The sequence below is a fragment of the Lemur catta genome, chromosome 3 (genome assembly GCF_020740605.2).
Source record: "Lemur catta isolate mLemCat1 chromosome 3, mLemCat1.pri, whole genome shotgun sequence".
Classification (NCBI taxonomy): Eukaryota; Metazoa; Chordata; class Mammalia; order Primates; family Lemuridae; genus Lemur; species Lemur catta.
The window spans coordinates 107,605,761-107,617,576 of record NC_059130.1 but is presented as its reverse complement, the minus strand read 5'-3'; the positions used below and the strand labels follow the sequence as shown (position 1 = coordinate 107,617,576).

At 54.0% G+C, this 11,816-nt stretch overlaps 1 protein-coding gene across 1 annotated transcript; it reads right to left on the bottom strand.

The window, feature by feature from the left end:
* Positions 1–2,874: 2,874 nt before the first annotated feature.
* TENT5B (terminal nucleotidyltransferase 5B) lies at positions 2,875–10,317 on the bottom strand. The gene is made up of 2 exons (XM_045545839.1): positions 9,756–10,317; positions 2,875–4,798 (listed from the first exon to the last, which is right to left on the bottom strand). The coding sequence occupies exons 1-2, from the start codon at positions 10,017–10,019 to the stop codon at positions 3,779–3,781; spliced, it is 1,284 nt and encodes a 427-aa protein (XP_045401795.1). The 5' UTR covers positions 10,020–10,317; the 3' UTR covers positions 2,875–3,778.
* Positions 10,318–11,816: the final 1,499 nt, after the last annotated feature.

The window sequence follows — 11,816 nt, the reverse complement described above, 5'->3', positions numbered from 1 at the left end:
CAAGGACAGTGGCCTTTGGGTGAGGGATGTGGCCAACCATGACAGCCTGTTGGGGAGGGAGCAAGAAGAATAAACACCTCCTCCTCCTCCCTTCAGTCTCCTGCTGGGGCCTGTCATTGGCAAACCCAACAAGGAAGCCAGGGAACAAGGGAGCCATTGATGCAGAGTCCCTAGATGTCAGCCTCCCTAGCACCCAGAGCAGGGAGAAGCGGGAGAGTGGATCTCGAGGGGCCAGCGTATCATGTAACTGCTTGGGGAATGTCTTTTTCCCCGGAGTCCACAGCAATGCTGCTTCTCCCTCAGGAGCTCCCTCCACCCACTGCAGCAGAAGACATGGGTGGATTGTGGCTTGGAGAGCACCAGGGGGTTGGAAGGTGGAGAACAGGGCTTTCCTCCCAGTCTTCCCCTTGCTGGTTCTCATCCCAGTTTCTGATTCCTGCCTGTCCTGGTGACTTAGAGGGCTACAGGAATTGTCCGTGAGAGGAACAATGTCAGCCACTGAGTCAGTGTTTTTCTTACACCCGGAAACACAGCACCACTCCCAAACACATTCAGAGGCATACTTTTGCTACCATGGGCCCCAGTCACCACAAGCCATGGCTAGTGTCACATGTCCATCAAGAAAATGTACGTCTTGGCACACTGTTACACTCTGCCATAGTATATAAAATGACAAATGTCACAGTAATGTCAAATATGCCCTGTTGTCACATATATGTATCAGAGACACACTGTCACGATCATCCTGTGAAATCACAGTGTAGGCGCAGGATGGTGCAGGGGCTAACAGCAATGGCTTTGGGATCAGACAAACCTCTTTGACCTCTCTGGTCTGTTTCCACGTCTGTAAGATGGAAATAACACTTCTCTAGTGTGGCATTTTTGCGAGGATGAAATGAGAGATCATGGCCGGGTGTGGTGTCTCATGCCTGTAATCCTAGCACTCTGGGAGGCCCCAGCGGGAGGATTGCTTGAAGTCAGGAGTTCGAGACCCCCCCCCCATCTCTACTAAAAACAGAAAAAATTAGTGGGGCAATTAAAAATAGAAAAAATTAGCTGGGAATGGTGGTGTGCACCTGTAGTCCCAGCTACTCGGAAGGCTGAGGCAGGAGGATTGCTTGAACCAAGGAGTTTGAGGTTGCTGTGAGCTAGGCTGATGCCACGGCATTCTACTCGGAGCAACAGAGCAAGACTGTCTCAAAAAAAAAAAAAAAAAAGAGATCACAATCAGGAAGACCTTGACATAGAGGCTGATCCGGAGTTACGCATGCCAGGAACGGGGGCTGGTACTGTGAACTCCAGTCTCACATACCCCCGATTCCTCACGCCTGTGTTCGTGTGCATACCAGCACTAGTGAGCACACATACTCGCATGAGGCCAGCCAGACACGTGTACGTTCACAGGCAAGTTGGCTAGGCCTGGAAAGCTCTTTCCCTAGATGTCTGCATGGCTCACTTCCCTTCACCTTTCAATGAGGTGCACCCAGATTTCTCTTTCAGTATGCAATCCAAGCACTTCCAATCTCTTACCCTGCTATGTAGATTTTTACATATCACTGACCTTATAAGACCATGTAACTTGTTTTCTGTCTACCCCATTAGAATGTAATTTTCACATGGCTAGGGATCTCTGACTCTTGCTTGCTGATGCATTCCCAACCCCAGCATGGCATCTGGCACACAGTGGGCTAAATGCAGTGTATGCGCACATGTCTCACATGGCTTTTTGGCTTTTTCACCCCTAAAACAAGCACATCCAGGTGAACCCACTCCCCAGCCCAACAGCCACACCTGCTGTGTTTACACTGTGAGTACGCCCTCACGCCAAGGCTCGAATGGCCAGCTCAGGTGGTGAGACAGACTTAGTCCTTCCCAGGACCTAGTTGGGTGGGCACAGCTGGGATTGGGGTGGGAGGTTGTTTTCAGTCACCAAACAAAGGAAGCCTTTCCACCAGCCCTTCTAGCCATTTTGAGCCCAGCAACAGAAAATGTTAGGGCACCCAGCAGGGACCCACAGAGCAGATGAGGTGACTGGATTCACCCTGGTGACCTGGGGCCTCATCTGTGGCCTTGTTTTTTCCACTCTGGCTGGAACCATCAAAGTTACCACTTCACAGGACCCTAATGAGGCTGAATCTGTTAAGGGCTTTGCAATCCCTGGATCAAAGCGGCTGGGTAAACAGTGGGCAGCGTCCAGGCCATGACTGGCCAGTGCCCTGAGGGATCAGCTCCCTAGCTTTCAGCTGACACTCCCAGACAGCCTGGCATGGCCCCAACTGGGTTTGAAGAGACCCTGTCCCTCCAGGGGATCTGCTTAGAGCAAGCCAGGACACACCTGTCATTTGGGGGTGAGGGAGGGAGCTGGAGGATTGAGGGACCCTCTCCAGGTAGAGAGGCCCTGCCTGGGGTCAGGCTCTGGGGGACCCTAGAAGTCCCCCAGTCGTAGCAGCCATTATTAGAGGAGCCTCCAGTCCAGATTCAGCCAGCTTGTTCTTCAGCTGCCCCCTGGGCAGAGATGGGGAGCAGAGCTGCAGTCAAGCAGCCCTGAGCACTGGAGTACAAGGCCGGTCCAGAGCTATTAGGATTCCAGGTAGAAGACATTGAAATATTTACTCTTTAACAAGAGTCCTAGGCCTGCTGAGGCAACGTGCAGGTACAAGTCACACATGTAGACGTGAGCTCCTAGTATACAGTTGTCAGGCTGGGGCTGGTGTGGAGGGAAGGAGGGCCAATTCCCCAGCCACAGCCCAGGCTTAAATCCCCCCTCCCAAGTGTCCCCTCCTACAACACAAGCCACGCTCAGACTGGGGCAGGCAACTGCAGCCCCCACAGCCATGGAAGGTCCTTCTCCTGGGAGAAAGCATGGCACCAGGCTCAGTGTAGACAATCTTTATTGGCAGGTGTTAAGAGTGCAAAACAGCAACAAATCCAGAGGGATGGAGAAGGAGGTGGGGGGTGGCTCCCTTCCCTCATCTGAGAGCTTGTAACCAAGCCAGCAGGGTGGGCACACTTGACTTTACTGTGGCAAATTTGGGCCCAGCACCCTCCAAAGAACAAACTCCAGGCAGGAGGGCTCCTCACAACACAAGAGAAGGGAGTGACACACTGGAAAGGGCCTGGGCTGTGGCCCACCTGGGCTGCTGGGCTCCTCTACATGGTACACCTCACTTCACAGCTTGGGGTGTGCGTTTCAGGAGACTGGGCTAAACCCATCCCTCCCCAAACCCAGGTATCTGCCTCATGCCTCAATTCTCCTCCTCACAGTGATGAGCCAGGTTGGACCACCAGGCCCTGTTAGTAGCCCAGCCTGATCCAAAGTGAGTAGTCCCCATAACATACCATATTTTAGCCAATGTGTGGGCTGCAGGCCCTCAGAGGCTGCTGGGATCACTGTGTGCTCGCTCTAGTCAAAAAGACCCTTTTTAGGCCATGGAAATCAACCCCAGGTGTTGGGTGCTGAGGCTACCGTGCTAAATTGCTTTGTCTCCTGAGGGCAATTGATTCTCAAGACAAACAGCCTCTGCACCCACAATCATGCTGGTCCCAAAGTGCGGTACAGCCACCAAGGGGTCCTCCTGCTGAGAACCCCAGCTTGCCCTTAAGCCCACAGGGGCCTCAATTGGGGAAGTCTGGTCTGTTCCATTGAAGGCCCAACCCTGCAGCAGTGCTGGGCCACCTGGCACAGGCTTCCTGTCTCTGGTCATGTCCTCCACACACTCCCGGAGGCCCCACCCCACACTGTTAGGCCCAGTCCCTTCCCTTCTGGCCAGGGTCCGAGTCAGTTACAAGGCAGCCAGGTGGGATAGGAGTGGGCTCGAGCCAGCAGAGGCTGCACAGGGGTCACGTAGTAATTGACAGTGGCTGGCACAACCCCGTCGGGGCCTGGAAGGTGCCAGGCGAGGGCAGCAGTGGCAGCCGGGCCCTGCTCAGCCAGCGCCTGGAGCGCCAGCATGGCAATGAGGTCCAGGGTCTGGCGGCGCTCGTGGTTCATGAGGCACACGGTGCTCTCGTTGACCACCCGGTGCAGCGTCACCAGGCAGGCGTAACGGCGGGCCGCATCAGCCCCACCGAAGTGGGCCTCCAGGTAGCGCTCCAGGGTGCGCTGCTGCTCCGCCAGGTCCGGGAAGTCGATGAAGAAGCGGGAGCACATGTACCGCTGCAGGGCGCGCACGTCGGTGCTGGGCCGCGGCCGGAAGCCCCGCACCAGGAGGTGGCAGTACTTGAGGAGGCCGCCACCACGGATCTCCTCGGGGCTGCGTGTGGCAATGACACGGTGCCGCAGATGCTCCAGGGCCTCGGCGAAGTCCCCGTACAGGCTCTCGCCTGTCACTGTTGGATGGAAGGCCTCGGACATGGGCGTGGATGAGCACTGGCCAAAGAGCAGCAGCGAGTCCAGGATGATCTGGAAGGAGTCTATGCTGAACTCGAACTGGCGTCTCACCGAGTCCACAAACTTGAGCTCTACGTTCTTGCCGCTGTTGTTGGACAGTGAAATGAGGCTCCAGCGGTCTGTGTCCGTGCACACTTTTACCAGCTTCTGCACGTATGCCTCCTTGAGTGTCAGTGGTGTGATCTTGGCCCGGCTCACACCAGCCGGCAGGAAGTCTAACAGGCAGGCCAGCACCACTGCCTTGGTCAGCTGGAAGGACGCCTCACTGCGCAGATCCACCTGGAACACCAGGTCCAGGTCCTTGTAGCCCAGGCCACTCTCAGGGTGCAGCACGTGGCTGGCAGCAGAGCCGTGCAGCCGCACACTGTGCACTCGTAGTCCCTGTTCCTCCAGGCTGCTGCGGACCACCTGCAGAGGGGAGGGCAGGAGGGAGAGGTGTCAGGAGCCTGCACCCAAGCAGCCCACTAAAGATTTGTAATCGTCACAGTAATATCAACCGCCGTTGGCCACTAACCAGCTGTTGTGCCTTTGGAAAGTCATTTAACTCTCTAAGCCTTGATTTCCTAATCTGGAGAATGGCCCAATTGGAGCAATGACTCAGAACAGCAATAATGATAGCAAACCCATCCACAGAATTTACTAAGCATGAGGTCCTGATCTAAGCATCAGCACATTAAGATAGAAACTCACCTAACGCTCACAGTAACCCTATTATTCCCACTTTACAGATGGAAGTCCAGAGGGGCCCAGGAACCAGTCCAGAGGCACACAGCTGATGAATGCAGAGTTGGGAATTAAACTCAGAGTCCAGGTCTTAACTATTAATACTATGCTATCCTACCTCTCTAAAACGGCAAGTAGAAGAGTTTTGTGTCAGGCACTGTGCTAATTGCTCATATTTTTTTTCATATTTAAAAAAATTTTTAATTATATATTAGTTGCCCAGCTAATTTTTTCTTTTTCTTTTTTTGTTTTTGAGACAGAGTCTCACTCTGTTGCCTGGGCTAGAGTGCCATGGCATCAGCCTAGCTCACAGCAACCTCAAACTCCTGGGCTCAAGTGATCCTTCTGCCTCAGCCTCCTGAGTAGCTGGGACTACAGGCATGCACCACCATGCCCGGCTAATTTTTTCTATATATTTTTTAGTTGTCCAGCTAATTTTATTTCTATTTTTTAGTGGAGGTGGGGTCTCGCTCTTGCTCAGGCTGGTAATTTTTTTTATTTGTAGTAGAGACAGGGTCTCGCTCTTGCTCAGGCTGGTCTCGAACTCCTGAGCTCAAGTGATCCTCCTGTCTCAGCCTCCCAGAGTGCTAGGATTACAGGCATGAGCCACCACACCCAGCCTAACTGCTCAAATGTGTTGGAAATATTGTTAGCAGTTCATATTCATTACCACATTAACCCTCACAATAATCCTATGTTTGAGTATTATTATTCTAATTCACAGCTGGAGGACCTGAGGCACAGGGGTTGAGAAACACGTCCAAGGTCATAGAGCAGCCAACTTGAGACTAGAACCCAGGTTAGTTGGATTCTCAAGTCTACACATGTTCTTTTGACTACAATGCACTCATCCCAATTCATCCTTACTAGGACCCAGTGAGGAAAATATACTCATTTTGCTCAAAGGAGAAGCCATTCAGAAGAGACGGGGCTAGAAGGTAAAGCCAGACCCCCTTGCACTGTTGGGAGAGAGGATGGGTCGAAATCTCAGGAAGGTGCCCACACCAAGTGGGAAGAGATGAAGGACCCTGTCAGAGGGCTGTACCCAGGTCTGATGGCACAGAAACATGACAGGTAAACCTACAAATCTTCTTGAACCTGTTCCTTTAGCTAGAGCCATCTCCCTGGGCTGAGGCCCCAGGTCGGGAGAAGAGTGAAGTTGGGGGTCAGACATTCAGCTTTCTCAGCAACCCAAAGTTGTCCCAGAAGCGACCAGGCAGCATTCCTGCCCTGAGCGCTTCTGTAGCCCCACCTTGCTGCCAAGTCAGCACCCAGCTCCTGGCCGGGCTGTCCTTGCCTCCCAGGGAATTACTGCAAAGAATGCACTAAGTGCTGAGGAGGCAAGCGTGGTGGGGCAATCTGAGGCGGGCGGCGCCCTCTAGGAAGACTTCCGGGAGGAGGACATGTACCAGGGGAAGATATTGTCATGGCAACAGGGGTAAGCAATGGGCCATCAGGAACATGGGGGGGATGGGGGTGGGGAGGAGGGGAGGTTAGGCACCTAGTGATTGCCAGGCACTGGACCTTCTACCAGAATCTATCGGGGAAAGATCTTATGATCTCCATGCTACAGATGGGGAAACTGAGGCTCACAGAGTGAAGCCACCTGCCCAAGACCATGCAGCCACCTGCCCAAGATCGTACAGAGGTGCCTTCAAACCCAGGTATGGCTGACCCCAAAGCCTACCCTCTTTCTACCACATTACAGCCCTACGGTTCAGAAGGAGCAGAGACTAGAGACTAGTGTTCTAATCCTCCTTTCCTTTCAACATGTCAAAGCGAGGGCAACCCTCAAGTCACTGAAGCCCAGAGCTGGAGTAGATGGAGAACAGGAAGGTGAGGGTTGAGGGGTGCCTTGGCTAGACAGATAGGACTAGTTGCTATCTGTCCAGCCTGTGACACTTCAAACCCACACCTGTCAGCTGGCAGCTGTGCCTCCATGGGACGAAGACCTCGGTCCAAGGACCCTGCCAGAGCAGGGTAGAGCAAACCAACCCCCTTCCCAAGTCCCATTAGAGCTCACTGAGCCTTACTCAGTGCCAGCTCCTGCTTCCAGGCCGGTGCCCCCTGCCCTGGGGCATGGCATCTGGCCTGGTGAGTAGGTAGCAGTACCCTCGTTAAATCCCCTGCGTCAGGGCCATGGGGCCAGCTGTGTCAGCCAGCCAGCGGCTGTTGTCTCTTTCCCAGGTGTGACTACAGCCAGTTTGGCAGGCGGTCCCCAGATACTGCCACACCCAAGGACTGCAGGGCAGCTTGGAGGCTCCTGAATCAGACTTTCCAGCCATGGAGGGGCAGTGACTGCACTGCTCTGCTCCAGGCGGCTGCTGAGACCTGCAGGGAGACCAACAGGCACGGTCAGGCAGCAGGCTTACACAACCCACAGCCAGTGCCACCTAATGCAGGCCCTCTGGCTGCAGCTGCAGAGATCAGATTGTCTAGTTCAATCCTCTGGGCCCACAGAAGGCAAAGGACTTGTCCAAGGTCACACAGCCAATAAGTGGCTGAGCTTAATTAGAACCATGCCTCTGAGAGCTACAGGCAGGGGGGCCCTTCTATGGGAGGGTGGATCCCTTTAGCCCAGGTACAAGCAAGAACATCTCCAGCTGCTCAGATTGCAGCTGTAGGCAAAGCCTTGTCGGGGTGGAGAGGGAGAAAGGTTTCAATTCTTCAGCCATACTGTTGAAAAGTCCAAAGGCAACAACCAGCACCGCCCTGCCCCTCCTCCTCCTCTCCCACCACAACACCCACTCCAACAGATTTTGCAGCTGCCAGCCCCGGATTCCCTCTGACTTTCTTCCCTGTGGAGGCAGCTGTACAGGCCAGGTGAAGGCACCTGTTCCTTTTGCACTCTGGAACCAGAAAGGGTATTGGAGAGCAGCCCAATCTGTCCCAACTGAACAGATGGGGACATTGAGCCCAGCAAAGGGAACCGACAACAGTCCAGGCTGTGAATCCAGATGTCCCACTTCTCACTCCAGCTCTGAGGTCTCCACCACCCTTCCCCACCATAGCCAACAGCTCCTTGTACTGTGATATCTCTGACCCTGGTCTAGAAGGATATGGTACTACCATCACATTATAAAGTCAGCTCTTATTGACCTGTAGTCGTCCCCACCTGGCTAGGAGCACCTGAAGGCAAGGAGGCTGGGTCCTAGTCTCATCTGTGCCCCTAGCGTACTGACAGGTCTTAGCACAGGGCAGGTACCCCTAAAGGCAGTTTGGACCATACTGACAAGGGCATGGACTGCCCCTCCCGGACACCCCTTGTCCCTGCAAAGGGGAGCTGCCACACTGGGCTCCCCCTCCCCCTCCCCCACCATGCTTGGGGCCACCATCCTGGAGGTGCAGCAGCTGGGGCCCCAGGGTTAACCTGAGTGTCCTGGGGAGAAAAGCCTTGACTGGTTTCCTAATCACCCAGATGACAGAGAGCAGAGCAGCCGAGGAATGCCTCAGCGAGCACCACCGGGCTGCGGTGAGTCAACCCAGGAGAATCTGCCTGCACCCACCCCCCTCCCATTCCTTGTTCCTTGGGAGGGAGGGAGAGGTAATCCCCCAGCAGGCGCCCCTCCCCCTCTGCTGGAAGCTAAGGTAGGAGGCAGGGGAAAGGCTTTCTTCATCTAGCTTGTATTGGCTGCTTCCCCAGAAAGAAAGTCCATCAGCTGGCAGGGAGTCACAGGAACTGTCCCTGGACTTACTGGTTTCTTTTATCAGGGGACTCTCCTGTGACTTAGAAGCTAGGGAAGGGGTACGAAAACCTTGAACCTGCAGTAGTAACTTGCTCCTGGGAAGACCCAGGATTCCTTGGGTTTGGTTTTCACCTAATTAGGTAATCTTAGGTAACTCACTGTCCTTAAGGCCTCAGCTTCCTCATCTATAAAATGGGTACAACAATTACCATATTCTAGTATTTCAGAAAATGATGGCACCTGGGCTATATAGATGAAAGAGCATTTTGGGGATCGTTGAGGGTCAGGTAAAGGGGAGAGTTAAGAGTCTGAAGGAGGAGGGAGGGGCTGCCAGAATTCTCTTCTGTTTCTCAGGAGAGAGGATGTGGAGCTTGTGGCCTGAGACCTGGCTTGGCCTTCATTTCCAATCTTCGGGAGGGAGTACCTGCCAGGATTTCTGGGCTTTTCCTGAGGGGGTGGTGTGTGTGTGTGTGTAGGTTCTTGAGCCAAGGGCTGTGGGAGCTACAAGGACAGAGTCTGCCCCTAGAACGTAGTGAAAGGGAAGGCGGGGTGAGGTCCAGGTTTGCCAAGTTGGGGAAGAGTCCAAAAAGCTATTTTGGACCCAAGCACGCACACCTATCTATACAGGGCTGTCTGGCATCTTTTGTCCTAGCAGGCAGGGTTGTTCTTCCCCTGAGGCTTTCTCCATTCTCCTCTCTCCCAGCCAGGGCCTGGGTGATTAGTCGGCGGGGAATCAGGCTTTCTCAGGAAAGGGGACAGAAAAGTCAAGTGGGGAAGAATTATTAATGCAGGGGAAAGAGTTCTGGTCTACCATTAACGCGCTGTGCAATTGTCACAGCCCCTGACCCGGTTCCTCAATTTCCCTAGCTGTCCAGAGAATCACAGATTCCAAGTGCCTTACAGCCACAAGAGGCTCAGGATAGACCCCCCGACACCCCCGCCCAGCGCCCTGTCACCTGCACGATCTGCCGGGGCTGCACGCTCAGCGTGGGGAAGTTGCCGCGCCCGTGAATGGGAATCGGCTCGCTCAGGAGCGCGTCCAGTCGTTTCACCTGTGGCCAGCCCAGCCCGCTCAGGTGCCGTCCGAGGAAGGCCGACGAGACCTCCGGGTCGGGGCCGCCGCCTGCCGGGGCCGCCGTGGCCACCGCCGAGCCCGCAGCCGTCCCCGCCTGCGCAGCTCCCTGGTCCCGGCGCTCAGCTCCGCTCTCCGACGGCATCATTCGCCCGGCCCCGGGGCCCAGACGACAGAAACCCTGGGGGTGGCTAAGGGGAGGAGGGCAGGGAGAGCGGCTGCGCAGGGACCAAGGCGGGGGGTGCGGAGGCAGGGACAGGGCGGCCGCGACGGTGAGCCAAACCCAGGGCAAACCTCTGACGGCGACAACAAACCGACCCTAGAGCCCGTAGCCCGGGGCCCTGCCGACTCTTATAGGCCGCGGGCGACATGCCTATTGGTCCAGACAGCTGTCACGCAGCGGGAGCCGCCCCGCCTCTCGACGCCCCTGCCATTGGTCAGCAGAGTGTTGCACGTGAGTCTCTGCTCTCTAGGAAGATTCCGATTGGCTGGAAGGCACGCCCCTGCCCCGCCCTCTTTCTCAGGCTGAATTCCCTCCTTTGGTTCTTAAAGAACTTCTGTGCACTGTGATTGGCCCGAGCGAGCCTAGGCTTAAAGGGACAGCGCCCTCCAGGGGCAGGCGGGAGGCAAGTGATCTGTGGAATTTGTAGTGGAGTCAGACCGCTGAGAAATTCCAGATTTTTTGTTTATGTAGTTATGATTTTGCGCTAGAAAAAATTGAGAAATCACCTGCCCTCGTCCTGGCCATCTGCTATTTTCAGAACCCAAAGAGAGAGCGCCACTGCTCACCTCCGCCCAGCACTCATGCGCTGGCGGTCTCCAGAGTCAAGGAAAGGTAACAAACTGGGTTTACTGAGGTAGATGCTTTCTAACTAACACACCCTCTTGAATGGTCTTTGCACACCACAGCACGGCCAGCATTGAAGAGAAAATCTGCTCAGGGAGGCGGTGTGAGTGTCACACAGCAAACTAGTCCAGCCCTGGTGTTGAACCAGGGCTCTAGAATATGTGGCATACTCTTGCCACGGGGACTGCACGGACCCAGCACCTCTCTGGGGCTAGAGGTTGCATGGTATGTTTACATGTTTTTCTCCCACACTTTACTGAGCCTAGAGGAGGCAGCTTATTGTTACTTTTAAATTCATTTTTTTCTGGTTTTAAATGTATATGCTGTGGCAAAAGTTCAGAATTGATTCTGATTTATCACTGCAATATTTTATCTTAAATATCATTCTCCTAACATTCTCCCATTCTCCCTTAAGGCAGGCTGGGAAGGAGTAATACACCAATTTACAGAAGGAGAAACCAAGACCTAGAAACAGTCAACTATATCCCAAGGTCACCAGCTTGACTTTGACAGACCTGAGACTAGAATCCAGGAAACTGACTCTGGGAACAGAGCAGCCACTTCCTGTTTCTGGAGGCCAGGCCAAGCAAGACTTTGCCCATGTTCCCTCTCCTTATCTTGTCTGGGATCAGGGGCTTCCTCTGGTCCTCAGGGAGGGAACCCACTGCTTGTCATGGTCCTTGGCCATATGACCTTGGGCAAATCCCTTGCACTGTCTTCAGTGCAGTTGCTTGCTTTGTTTTACCTTCTCTTGAAAGGTAAGAAAGAGAAGAAATCTGCTTTGGCTGAGTCCAGAGTCTCCAAACCCTTGACCTACCAAGTCTCCCTAAAGCTACTGATGAAAGAGCTTGAAGCTCAACCACAGGATTGTGTCTTTTTTTTTTTTTTTTTTTTTTGAGACAGAGTGTCACTTTGTTGCCCGGGCTAGAGTGAGTGCCGTGGCATCAGCCTAGCTCACAGCAACCTCAAACTCCTGGGCTTAAGCGATCCTACTGCCTCAGCCTCCCTAGTAGCTGGGACTACAGGCATGAGCCACCATGCCCGGCTAATTTTTTTGTATATATATTTTTAGTTGGCCAGATAATTTCTTTCTATTTT